General features: G+C 40.3%; 1 protein-coding gene across 1 annotated transcript in view; it reads left to right on the forward strand.

Annotated features, from left to right (window-relative positions):
• Hmcn1 (hemicentin 1) overlaps positions 1-14340 on the forward strand; it is a 441231-nt gene that overhangs the window by 347325 nt on the left and 79566 nt on the right. Inside the window, exons 58-66 of the mRNA XM_041662626.1 lie at positions 1270-1431; positions 2533-2646; positions 2760-2962; positions 4085-4166; positions 4276-4407; positions 5243-5392; positions 7714-7873; positions 13606-13730; positions 13907-14090. Of these exons, the coding sequence (XP_041518560.1) occupies positions 1270-1431; positions 2533-2646; positions 2760-2962; positions 4085-4166; positions 4276-4407; positions 5243-5392; positions 7714-7873; positions 13606-13730; positions 13907-14090 (1312 nt within the window). The remainder of the gene's footprint in view (positions 1-1269; positions 1432-2532; positions 2647-2759; positions 2963-4084; positions 4167-4275; positions 4408-5242; positions 5393-7713; positions 7874-13605; positions 13731-13906; positions 14091-14340) is intronic.

Here is a 14340-nt window from a genome sequence, read left to right on the forward strand (position 1 = left end):
CTGGGCAAGCTCTTTTTTTTTTTCAGTAGTAGGGACCAAACCAAGAGGTTTGAGCACACTAGGCAAGTGTTCTACTTCTGAGCTAGATCCCTGATCTTGTATTTTACCTAAACAGAAGTAAGTATAACTTTTCAGGAAGCATGGATTAAACAAATATGGTTGTTATAAAAGTACATGTTCTAATCTATATAGGGTTTAAAAAATGTTGTGGAGCTGGGGAGATGGCTCAGCCAGTAAGATCCTTGCTCCACATGAGTTCAATCTCCAGCACCCACATAAACCTCTAGTTGTAGCAGTGTGTATCTGTAGTCCCAGCCAAGGAGAGGTGGAGACAGGGTGCTGCTGGGATTAGCTAGCTAGCTGTCTTGTTGAACTGGTGAGTTCAAGGTCACCGATAGGCAAGAAGAAGAAGGAAGAAGAAGAGGAGGAAAGGAAGAGGAGGGAGAAGGAAGAGAGGAAAGGGAGAGAAGGAGAGAGGTAGGGAGGGGGGAATGGAGGGGAGGAAGGAAAGAAAGATCACTTTACTTTCCCTCACATAAAGGTTAATTTTCATGGAACATCAATGCTCTATCTCCTTTATCCCACAGCCCCTCAGAATTTTGCTGTGTAAAAGTCCCAATCCTTAAATAGTTGAGTGGCAGCCTACTAACTGCTGGATTGGTACCAAGACTAAGTCAAGTGGTTTTTACCCATTATCTCTGGTAATTATATCAGTGACTTTCAGTCATTTGTTGGCTTTTGATTCCTCTGTCATAGATGGCAATGTAAGGACCACTAAGCTTAAGAAACATGCTCCAAGTTATATCATTCACAAATGCATAGCCAGCATTCTACACAGGCAGTTTGATTCAAGATCTTGAATAATTGGTTGCTCTCTGTTTGGGGATATTCTTTTATGTGTTATAAATGCTGAATTTCACATCTGCATTGCTACACCAAGGTCACTACCCATGGGTGGAGGAAACCTTGGCTATCCTGGAAGTCACTCTGTAGACTAGACCGGCCTGAAACTCACAGAGATCACCCTGCTTCTGCCTCCCAAGTGCTGGGACTAAAGGTGTGGGCCACCAGCACCCTGCTGAGACTCTTTCGATTAGGAAAACATCTGATACACATGGGTTTAAAGATGTCATTAGAGATTCCAACAAAGATCACTAGATATTTAGCAGAATCATTTGCTTGTTACTTTTACAGACCACAAAGAGTTGGAATATGTGTTTCTGATACTGTCAAAGTTCACTTTTAATATTTATGCATGTACTTTCACAGTTCCTCCAGGTATCATTGGTCCTACCCATGAACATCTCTCTGTGGTGGTGAACCATTTTATCTCTTTGACCTGTGAGGTTTCTGGTTTTCCCCCGCCTGACCTCAGCTGGCTCAAGAATGAACAGCCCATCAAGCCAAATACAAATGTTCTTATCGTGCCTGGTAAGAAGCTTATTATTCCCATCATGTGGACCACACATGCCATTTTCTCCCATTTTAAAACAAAAGATTATTTCATCCTAGTCTCTTTCCAAAGTCAAGTCTCACTCCCTTTGTTTGCTCACAGTACCCAATTAGAACCATTAGAGTGTAGACGTTGACCACTTCGGTGGAAATGTACAGTAAATGTACAGGGATCATTTTCAAAAATTATGAAATTAAGGATCAGAAAAGTGTGATCCTGAGTGTAAATGGTAACTAACCACTGTATTGACATGGAATTCCCCTCTGTATGCTGTAATACCATTGGTTAGTAAAGAAATCTGCCTTGACCTGTGATAGGGTAGAGTATGGCTAGGCAGGAAAAACTAAAGTGAATTCTGGGAGAAAGAAGGTGGAGTTGAGAGAGAAGCCATGTAGCCCCACCAGAGACAGATGCCAGAACTTTACCCAGTAAGCCACAGCCTCGTGGCGATACACAGATTAATAGAAACGGGTTAAATTAAGATGTAAGAGTTAGCCAATAAGAAGCTAGAGCTAATGGGCCAAGCAGTGACTTAATTAATACAGTTTCTGTGTGGTTATTTCAGGGCTGGGCAGCCTCCTACAACACTGTATAAACTTATTGTTTTCAGTCAGCCCCGGTCTTCTTGAGTATAGATGATAGGAAGTTAAATACATAGGTATAGGATACACATAGGATAGAGAGTGAGGACCAGTAAGATGATTTTGAGTTTAAAGGCACTTGCTGCCAAGACTGGCCACCTGATCCTTGGGACCCACATGGTAGGAAAAGAGAAACTGTTCCCACAAGCTGTCCTCTGACTTCTGCATACTGTAGCCTACATCCTCCAGAAAGAATTTTATAAATGAAAAAATAACATTTTAAAAACATAGACAGCAAACACTATGCACTTGAATGAACAGATATAATTCAATTGTCCAGCACACACATGTATGTTTATGTATATATATATATATACATATACATACAAATGTGCTAACCATGCACATGCATGCATGCACGTGTATACACACAAATGTGCTAACCATGCACATTTCAAAGCAACCTCTATCCCTGTCTTTACGTTGCATTTACCCCAGGTGGTCGAACTCTACAGATTATTCGGGCCAAGGTGTCTGATGGTGGTGAGTACACCTGCATTGCTATCAACCAAGCCGGAGAAAGCAAGAAGAAAGTCTCCCTGACTGTTCACGGTGTGTTCCCACTCTCTTCGTAAAACAATTTCATTTCATCTCATATTTTCTACCTAAGCAACTCAATGAAAAAAAAAAACATTTGAATATTCCGTTCTTGTTTCCCGCCACAGTGCCCCCAAGCATTAAGGATCATGGCAGTGAGTCTCTTTCTGTAGTTAACGTGAGAGAGGGGACCTCAGTGTCACTGGAATGCGAGTCAAATGCTGTCCCTCCTCCAGTCATCACCTGGTCCAAGAATGGGCGGACGATAACAGATTCTACTCACGTGGAGATCTTAACTGGTGGACAAACGCTGCACATCAAGAGAGCCGAGGTGCATCTTTGGTCCTTGTCTGAGGGTTGTGCCTCCATGGTGGGGCTGTGGAAAAGATAACTGGCAGCAACCTACCCTCTTTACTACAGTGAACAGTGTTGTTCATGGGAAAATGCATGGTCAATACCACTGAACTTATTTTCATTTTTATTTTTTATTTATTTTTTTAATTAAATTTTTTATTTAATTTAATAAAAATTGCCTCCTCCTCCCATTTCCCTCACACTCCCTCTCCCCCTCCCTCTCCAGTCCAAAGAGCAGTCAGGGTTCCCAGCCCTGTGGGAAGTCCAAGGTCCTCCCTCCTCCATCCAGGTCTAGGAAGGCAGGCGAGCATCCAAACAGACTAGGTTCCCACAAGGCCAGTCCATGCTGTAGAATCAAAACCCACTGCCATTGTCCTTGGCTTCTTAGTCAGCCCTCATTGTCAGCCACATTCAGAGAGTCCGGTTTGATCACATGCTCCATCAGTACCAGTTCAGCTGGCCTTGGTGAGCTCCCAATAGATCAGTCCCACTGTCTCAGAGGGTGGGTGCACCCCTCGAGGTCCTGACTTCCTTGCTCATGTTCTCCCTCCTTCTGCTCCTCATTTGGACCTTGGGAGCTCAGTCCAGTGCTCCAATGTGGGTCTCTGTCCCTATCTCCATCCATCACAGGATGAAGGTTCCTATGGTGATATGCAAAATATTCATCAGTGTGGCTATAGGATAAAGCCAGTTCAGGCACCCTCTCCTCTGCTGCCTACGGAACTAGTTGGGGAAATCCCCTTGGTCACCTGGGAACCTGTCTAGGGCCAATACTCTAGCCAACCCTAAAATGGCTCCCTTGGTTAGGATAACTTCTTCCCTGCTCCCATATCCACACTTCCTCCATCTCAATTATCCCATTCCCCAAAGCCCTCCCCAATCCTCCCCTTCTCCCTTCTCTCTCCCCATCTCCCCTTCCCCCAATGCACCCCCACCCCCTCCTCATTTTTAAAAGAAACAAACAGGATTTCTGAAGGCGACTAGAAGTGGGGCAGTTGAGCGTACAGATGACTGATGATTTATTTAATCTACTCGAAAACCTTGTGGTTGGTCATCTATCACCTAATGGAGCACATACAATAGTATCTTTTTCTTCTAGGTGTCTGACACAGGCCAGTATGTATGTAGAGCTATAAATGTAGCAGGACGAGATGATAAAAATTTCCACCTCAATGTATATGGTGAGCATTTGCCTCTAATACAACTCTCTTTCCCCTAGATATGCAAATGAAAGACTGTTTCTTGAATGAACTTAATGATGGTGTGCAATCTGCTTCTGTCTTTTTACAGTGCCTCCCACTATTGAAGGGCCTGAAAGAGATGTCATTGTGGAAACAGTCAGCAACCCAGTGACATTGACATGTGATGCCACTGGGATCCCCCCTCCTACCATCACATGGTTAAAGAACCACAAGCCTATAGGTAACAGACTTGAACATTTTTGCGGTTGCCTCGTTTTGCCCTTGATTTACTGCATTTATAAAATAGCAGATTTGCCGGGCGGTGGTGGCGCACGCCTTTAATCCCAGCACTCGGAAGGCAGAGGCAGGCGGATCTCTGTGAGTTCGAGGCCAGCCTAGTCTACAAGAGCTAGTTCCAGGACAGGAACCAAAAGCTACGGAGAAACCCTGTCTCGAAAAATCAAAAAAAAAAAAAAAATAATAAAATAAAATAAATAAAAAAAAATAAAATAGCAGATTTTCAGATTTTGTGCTCATGGCTGCGGTTATTTCAAGAAAATGTGAGTTCGAGGCCAGCCTGGTCTACAAGAGCTAGTTCCAGGACAGGAACCAAAAGCTACGGAGAAACCCTGTCTCGAAAAATAAAAAAAAAAAAGAAAGAAAAAAGTCTAATATTCTTAAAAATAAATTTATCGAGTGGATTCCTGACTAAATATTTGCTTTGTTGGGGTACTGCACAATGAGGCTAGGCCTTTGTACATTCAAGGCAAGGCCTCTGCCTCTGCAGTTTACCCCAGCATTTCCAAGAGTTTTGATTTTGAGGCAGGAGCTGGCTAAGTAGCCCAGGCTAGCTTGGAACTTTCAATACTCTTGACTCTGCCTCTCAGATATCTGGGATTACAGACCTGCACATCCCATTATAAAGGAATACTTTTTAAATTTTTCATGTTTCAAAAAAATTCTCATTAAAAATACAGAGGGAGAGAACTTTGAAGGAATGTATACTTGTTATATAAAGAGAGTGGCTTTAAATGTTATTTCTTTCTTTCTTTTTTCCTCTTTATTTCTACCTGTAGAGAATTCTGACCCCCTCGAGGTTCACATTTTGTCTGGGGGAACCAAACTGCAAATTGCCAGACCTCAGCGTGCCGACAGTGGAAACTACACCTGTGTTGCATCCAATATGGAGGGAAAAGCTCAGAAAAACTATATCCTGTTCCTTCAGGGTAAGTTTAGTGCACTGCGATCTGTCCTCTTTTCTTTGTCGTATTCCATCTAGACTACAAATGGTCTGTATTAAAAGAGACTATTGGTCATAGACTATGATATCTATATGTCACTGAAAATATTGACACCTTTTTGTACGCATTTACCAGTGGATTCTATTTTCATGGAGAAGCACATAAATACAGGGAGGAAAACACAGCAGAATTTAGTCTATCTACCTAAATTTGATTCATTTTTAATGAAAAACATTTCATTACTCTGATATAATCTATGGAACTGTTAGGTTCATACTAAGACTTTAACCTGTTCTTATTTTTATAGATTTGCTATTGTTTAATCACAGGTGTAAGAATAATTAAATTTCAAATGATCATTAGTCTTGCACAGTTTTGTACTGAATGTAAGGAAAATTAATTCACCTGGTAAATATTTATTTATCCGTGTTTTAAATTGTGGCATAGTGTTGAGGAAAACTTGTTGCTTTTTGATTTTCAGTAAACCTCTCGGTGATATATTTGATTCAAAATGACATAGAAGTCTCACTTCCTGATTTTATTACCATTGCTAAAAAATTTCTAATAAATTATACTCTTGATCTTAATATATCTGCTGTTGCTGTGTTAAAGATAACACCCTGAAAATATAGACAAAAAAGTTTGATTAGTGATCTCTTTAATAACTTCTGGTGCTTTGAGACTTCAGAGACAGGAAGGGGAAAGTGGTACTCGGTGATGCAGTATCTTATTGGGGCTGGCAGGATGTCTCAGTCATTGCCTAAGTCAAAGACATTGGCCATCAAGTCTGAGCATCTGAGTTAGAGCCTATGGACCCACACAGTGAAAAGAGAGATCCAGCTCCCACAAGCTGTCTTCTGACTGCCACACATGTATCCACATACCTGTAAACACATACAGAAAGTAAACAAAATGTGATTTAAAACTAAAGAAAAAGAAATAAATTGCATGCTGTCTTATGCATATGCATCAATAATAAATCATATAAATTATAAAGTATGTGGTGTTAGGATGTGACCAAACATTTCCTGAAATTTATTTTTAATATATTTAGATAATGTCTTAAAACTAAGGCTATTACAAAATAAAGCAGTTAATTAAGACAAGTCTCATTAGTGTATCTAGTGACAATTTCTTTAATACCCTAACTTCTGCCAAGTTTTTACAATTATCCCTGGTTAACTAAAATGACATTTAGAAGGACAACACAGTCCTGTGTTAGTAAACAGTTAATAATTAACTCTCCAACCAAAAAGATCCTGATATGTAGCCATGATGTGTCAATTTCCTGGTGTGTGTTTCCCTAGCTTGGCCTATGTCCATCTGTCATAATGGTAGTGAATATGGGGTAGGGAAGTCTTGCCACATGTTCCTGTGATCAAATATGAGCTGCTCCTGGCACATCTCTGTAATTCTAGAACAGAAGCTCAAAAGTGTTCCTTTTTGACCTCTAAAGAATTGTCTTACAGTGTATCGTTTTACATAAGGGTATGTCTGCACCACAGGCATTCCTGGTGCCCAGAGCCAAGAAGACATTGGATCTCCTGGAACTGGAGTTACAAATGGTTGTGAGCAGCCATGTGGGTGCTGGGAATTCAACTTGGTTTTCTGATTATTATCAATATATTTAATATACACTAAGATTATCTAGATAAAAAAGAACAAAAACTATTAGAGACTTAATAGTATAATATGTACATCAATTTTTCAGAATAAATAGTAAAGTAGATAATAGACAAGTAATTAATATATAACCTGTCCTGAGACCTTTATGCCAAAATGTTTTAAAGGTTGATTTCCTGAACTACATAAATTACAAACAATCCATCTGAGACTTAATCTGAGGATTATTCCATTAAATTACTCAAAAGATCAATCTGTCACCCGTTCCTATGACTAAATAGTTTCAGGACTATCAGAAACATCGCAGTAATTTGGTGCCTTTATCTTTCTTATTTAAAAATAATTTATGAAGGTAATAATAGGCCCGCACTAACCTTGGAAGAATTCTGATTTAGAAATGACATGTTCTGATCCAGTGAGGTGGATAAGCAGGTAAACATGCCACCAAACAAATGACCCAAGTTCAATCCCTAAGATCCACATAGCATAAGGAGAAAATCAGCTCCCACAGGTTGCCTATGTTCTGTGCATGCATGAACATACCAGAAGACAACTTATGTGCATACACACACACACACACACACAAGTGTTACAACAACAAAAAAGAAATGATATGTTTCAGTATTCTGTCACATTCATGAGCGCTTATATCTTTATACTCTGCTAATGAAAATTCTCTAAAGTTCCCCCAAGCATTGCTGGTGCTGAAGTTCCAAGTGAAGTCAGTGTCCTTCTTGGAGAAAATGTTGAGCTGGTCTGCAATGCAGATGGCATTCCCACCCCACGTCTTCAGTGGCTTAGAGATGGAAAACCCATAGTGAACGGTGAAACAGAAAGAATCAGGTATGTTTAAAATAAACCTTTGCATGATAAATTGTGCGATCTTTCACAGTGCTCTATCCATCACGATTCACATGAGTAATACTTGCTGCTGTTCTAGTTTGCTTTCTACTGATGTGATAAACACCAATAATAACTTTGAGAGGGAAGAGTTTGTTTCATTTTACAGCTTATATTGTATCTCAAAATGAAGTCTAGCCAAGGCCAGAAGCTGGGGGCAGGCACTGAAACGGAGACCATAGAAGAATGTTACTTACTGACTTGTTCCTCATGGCTTGCTCAATCTGCTTTCTCATACCGCCCAGGACCACCCACCCAGAGGTGGCACTGCCAACACTGAACTGGACCTTCACACATCAACCATTAATCAAGAAAATGTCCCCACAGAAATGTCCACAGGAAAATCTAATGAAGGCAATTACTCTATTAAAGCTCCCCCTTCCCAGATATGTCTAGGTATGGTGCCTGCACCACCTGAAACTGATCGGGCAAGGGTCTGGGGATTAAAGAACACGCAGAGACATGGGTTACTCTTGAAACAAGAATGCCAATTTTATTGTCCATTATTGTCCAGGGCAGCTTAGATAATATTCTCCTTGGTTAGTGGCCACACCCTAGCTCTCAGGATTTTCTACTGCAAGCCCACCAGAAACCACTTCCTTGTTAACAGAAACTCATTAGAAACTCTGAGCAACTGCAAGCAAAGGAAAACAAGTTTTTTACTCTGGCAGACAAGGGATCATAGAAAGTTTAGAGTCTGAGGGTCTGCAGCCCCTAACAGCTCCCCCTTTTCAATATAGTTAGACCAGGCCTGTCTTAGGTTGCAGAAGCACAAATTCACATCTTACCTGTCCTCAAGAACACTTGCCTTAGCATGCAAGGCCTCTGTCTTAGGTTGTTGAGACAGGCTTCTGTCTTACCAGTCTCTGGCTCACTGGCCTTCTCGCAGTATGTTGACCCATACTGCACTCAGGGGAAGCCTGCTTACTTAAGCAAGCATTAATTGCTTAGTAGCAATATTAAATCACTGCTATTGTTGTTGCTGCTGCCGCCTGTTATAAAGGCAGAGCACTAAAAACCCTCCAGCTATGAGAGTTCCTAGGGCAACAGTCCCAGACCAGCTTTTCAGCAAACCTAGGCCATAAAGAATGCCCTTAGTTTTGTGCATGGTGATAGATATGAGTCGATTTTTATTCTTCTACATGTTGATATCCAGTTATGCCAGCACCATTTGTTAAATATACTTTTTTTTATTTGATATTTTTTGCTTCTTTGTCAAAAATCAGGTGTTCGAAGGTGTGTGGATTAATATCCGGTCTTGTTCCATTGGTCCTCCTGTCTGTTCTTATGCCAATACCAGGTTGTTTTCAGTACTGTAGCTCTGTAGTAGAGTTTAAAGTCAGGAATTGTGATGCCTCCAGAAGTTCATTTATTGTACAGGATTGTTTTGGTTATCCTGGTTTTTTTTGCTTTTCCATATGAAGTTAAGAATGCCCTTAGTTAGAAAATCTATGAAAGTGGAAGGAACACAAGTCTCATTATCTCAAGGGACGCAGGAAAATGAAGAAATTGCGTGTTCCATGGTTCCTTAAGAATTCAACTGGCTGACAGTAGCCCTAAGTTCCTGACGGGCCCCAGGATGACACAAATATGATGGAAGGAAGGGAAGCAACTAACCATATGCAAATCCCATAAGAAACCTAACTGCTCCTGTCAAAGGGCGGTCTGTAGGTTAAGTTGGAAAATGCCCTGGCGAATATGTCCATTAAGGGAATTTTGGGTCTCTAAGGCAGTGGCAACCTGTCTGGCTAGGGAATCAACAGTGCTAACCACAACTGCCTTGTGGCTGATGGCAATTCCAGCTGCCATGGTGGAGGCTTCAGCAGTGACAGTAGCGGCCACTACAGCCGAGGTGATCCCAAAGTCTAGGCAGGGACGGCTCAGCACCAGCTGATTCACCAGGACAGTTACCAAGCCTGGAACCCGGACCACAGCGGCAGTCATCTTGTTCACCCAACAACTGCTTAAATGGCATGAAACTTGAGAGCCGTTAAGGGCAGGATCATTCAAGGTATGGTTAGTTAAAAGAAAGAAAAACGGCGCTGACATACAGACAGTTGCATGTAAAGTCATATTTTGACTCCGGTTTAACGGCAAGGTATTTTACTTGGGACATTCCATTTTGCTGTGTCTCATACAATTCTCTTGATAATCAGACATCCAAATCAAATAATCCCCTCCACTAAGCACCGCCCTACAAAGCTGTATACAATCACTAGGAATCAAATTTTGATCCCTGTAGGACCAGTGCAGCAGTAAAGGGAGCTTGCGAGCCATAAGTGGTTACGGCCTCTTTAAGCTGTCTTACATCCATAAACTGAAACTGCTGACCTAGCCTCTACCTATTCCCCTGAGGATCCCCAGTTTCCATAACAGGGAAAGCCTGGATATTTCTACACTTAAGTTCTGCCAATTGTCTCTGCAACTCTTCTACTTCCCTCTCACTAGTTGAAGGGGCAGTTGTTTGTAAAAGGGATTCTTTCTCCTGGGGCGGGGCAAAGGAATAGACGCAGTCCTGAGAGATGACTTGGAATCACTACTATCTGAGATCTGAGTCTCCTCAGGCTCCTTCCCCTCTGGATCTCCTTTGCATGATGCCAGAGACTCTCCATCCTGGACATTCTCCAGCATCCCAACAGCTTCCCCAACCTGCTCCTCAACCCCCCAGCCTTCAGTATGCATAGATTCTTCAACCAGCCTCCAAGGGAAAACGTGACAATTGAGACAATCATTTAGGAATTGAGACGTAGTTCTCTCCAAACTGCTTCCTGTTTTTTATTGGGTGAAGTATTTTTGCGAGATTTTTATGGAAACCTTTCAAGTGGTCTTGGTCTATCAAACCACATTAGTCTAGAAACAATCCACAGGTTCTCATCTTCTGTGGAAACAAAAGAAGAACGTCTTTTCCAATGGAACTTATCCTTAGACACAAATTCTGGAGTCAAGATACCTTTATTCTGGTTTAGCTTAGCAGCCCGAACAATGAAATGTCTCTCTGTACTTCACTTCTTCACATTCAAAAAATTCAAAGAAAACACAATTATGTACATAATCCAGACTTTCTGTATATTTTCCATCTTTATGTAGCTTATTTTTCTGTACTCTTTTACTCTCTTACTTCTCTCTCCCAAGTCTACGTACATTTTTTTTCTTTTAATCCCAGTACCCTGCTTTTTTTTTAGTAGTACTTGCAATTCCTCTACAAGAACAGAGTTGGAAGAATCTGCCCCCATTCTTACAATTCACCCTCACTTTCTCTTTGTTACTTACCTGCTGGCCAGCCTTCTGGAGGGTGTCCCTCAGAGGTGTCCGTAATTCCCTATCCCAGTGGGGCCTCCACCTGTGGTGCCTGCACCACCTGGAACCGCAGTCAGGCAAGGGTCTGGGGATAAAAGAATACACAGGGACATGGGGCACTCTTGAAGCAAGTATGCCAATTTGAGTGTGTTCCAGGGAAGCTTATATAGTGCTTTTCTTGATTAGTGGCCACACCCTAGCTCTCAGGATTTTCTACTGCAAGCCCACAAGAAACCACTTCCTTGTTATCAGGAACTCATGAGGGTTTTATGCTCAGAGCAGCTGCAAGCATAAGGAAACAAGCTGTTTTCTTTGGCAGGGAAGAGGTCATAGAAAGTTCAGGGTCTGAGGGTCTGCAGCCCCTGACATTTAGGCTTGTGTGAAGCTTTCAAAACCAATCACTACAACTTGTATGTCATTAGACCTTAGATATTATTTTATTTAAAAAGAGAAAAGATAACAATTTTTGAGTGTTGAATATGAAAATTCTCTTCAGATAACACTCTAAAATTTATTATATCTGTATATATGAGTGTGTGGGGGTGGAGGATAAAGAGGAGATAGGGACCCTTATCATCAATTCTGTATTATAAAATCTCAGACACCCATTCATCAAAATGTTATACAGCTGTCATAGAATATATACTTCCAGTTCTAGAATGTCCACAACAAGTCCATGTCATAAAATAATTCTTTCCCATAAGTCAAGCCAGCAGCATCCCACAAAAGAGTCATCAAAATCCTAGCTGTAGGTTTTTTATCTTAATGTTATCAAACTGCACACATGTAGGGTTAATTTGATAGTTATGGGAAAAGATGTAATAGTGTTATAATCCAGTTTGTTTTTATAGTGCTTTGTTCACATACCACCTTTAGCTGATCTTTATTTCCCTTTCTACAAAGAGATGAATAGCAATGCAATAGGAGCATCATGCTACCTAAACAAATTCCTTCAGATGAACAATCTAGAATCTCATAAAGATATTTCAATACAAGCATATTTACACATATATACCAGAATAATTATATGCATGGGTAGGCATAATATTGTTTCAATGTACTATTAAATCTATAAGTTTAACTAATACTTTAAAAGTTTGAGCATATTTTCTAGTCAATGAATTCAATACATACAACAAATACATATAAGCATAACTTTCCCTGTATTTGTTTTGTGTTAAAATTTAGGTATTTGTTTCTTTACAGGATTGGGTAAGCTGCCAGATAATATTTCCAGAAATATTGGACATTTTATTTCTTTTATGTGAACATATATTATTAATTAACAAGTGTTTAGCTGTTTTCATTAAGTGGATATAAGCCATCTTTCAGGTTTGATGGAACCTAAGGTCCTATGTTTTGTACCTGGGAAACTGGAACTTTAAATTCCTAAAGTTACATCTTGTTATCTCCACTTGGCTATTGACTTCATCACTGTCTCATGGTGCTATAGATATCTAGGTAAAGCAATTTATCAAGGTCACCTTTTCAAAGTCACCTTAATAGCTTTGACTATGGCAGCCTGAAATTTTAATTTGCAATATATTTAAATAATGGAACTTTAAATATCACATTTTGAGAAAAGTACCATATTCAGATATTATATTTTCAATATATATCTCAAAATGTGATACTTAATAGTACACCCTAGTAGAAGTTCACAATCAGGGATGCTGTTAAAAATCACTAGTCTTAGAATCACTGTAGATAATATTTTAAATTTCTTCCTAAAGCATAAGAAGTTGTGTTTTGTAATTAGTAGTATGTGGATAAAATGAATAATGTAATAATCTTAACTTATACATATTTTATTGTCTATTTTCATGTTTATCATTTAATTTTATGTAACTCAAAAGAATCACTCTAGCCACTTGAAAAAATTTAAAATGTATCTATATATGTAGCGTCATCACCATTTAAGTAAACTATGCTATTTGATTCTTTTTCATTAAAGTATAATTAGGGTATTTGCAGTTTATTTTTATTTAGAATTTCTTCACTTGTTATGTTCTTCAGCCTTTGTGCCAAAATTTTCAAATTTTCATTTGACTCGATAGCTCATATCAGTCACTAAGAATATAACATTCTAGAGCTGAGAGAAAGGCACCTCTGCCTGCCACGCCCCTCATCTGACTTTGCTTCCTTTTTCTCAGAAGGGGGTGCTCGATATGAAAATGGTTTCCATATAATTTAAGTTTCCTGAGATCACCATCCGTTCCTGTGGCTCTGAATTCTTTGTTAAATAGGGTGGAATCATTCCATTCTAGATGAAGGCATTGTGTTATGATGCTAAATATTTTCAGAGGACACGACGAAGTTGAATGTGTTTTACAGATCCTATCCCTACATTAACACCTCTGTCATGACTTTTTCTACAGCGTCACCGCAGAGGGCAGCACATTAAACATCTACAGAGCTCTCACATCTGACATGGGGAAGTATACGTGTGTTGCTACTAACCCTGCTGGGGAAGAAGACCGAATATTTAACTTGAATGTCTATGGTAATATGAAATGCTACCAACTTATGACTGTGCTGCTTTAAGAATCCATTAATGGACCATGGGTGAAACCTAATATCTGATATTTCCTTTGGGGATGGAAAATAGAAGCGGAAATGATTTACAGGGCAACTGATCTGAACTCATACATCTTCTCTCTCATTCTGTGCTTTGTATAGTTCCACCTAAAATCAGAGGTAATGAAGACGAGGCAGAGAAACTGACGGCTCTGGTGGACACGTCAGTAAATATCGAATGCAAAGCCATGGGCACACCTCCACCGCAGATCAACTGGCTGAAGAATGGCCTTCCTCTGCCCCTCTCCTCCCACATCCGCTTGCTGTCAGCAGGGCAGGTTGTCAGGTTAGATTGCATTGTGTGTCATTTCCTCAGCACTTATGGGAACGGTCATTGTCAACTCTTCCCTCACCTACACGACATTTACGAAATGCTTTTCCCTAAACTTTGACTGCCGTTGTACCACACCGTTCAGTATGTGTTCCGAAGAGGGAAGATGAGGGATGAAGAATCAACATGGCTTTGTATTCTTATTTAAGTGCTCGTTTTCTAGTACACGTGTGCACCTCGGGTCTTGAGAGGTGAACTGTTATAA

This window comes from Microtus oregoni, unplaced genomic scaffold (assembly GCF_018167655.1).
Source record: "Microtus oregoni isolate MIOR12 unplaced genomic scaffold, Mior012 000013F_ref0000133, whole genome shotgun sequence".
NCBI lineage: Eukaryota > Metazoa > Chordata > Mammalia > Rodentia > Cricetidae > Microtus > Microtus oregoni.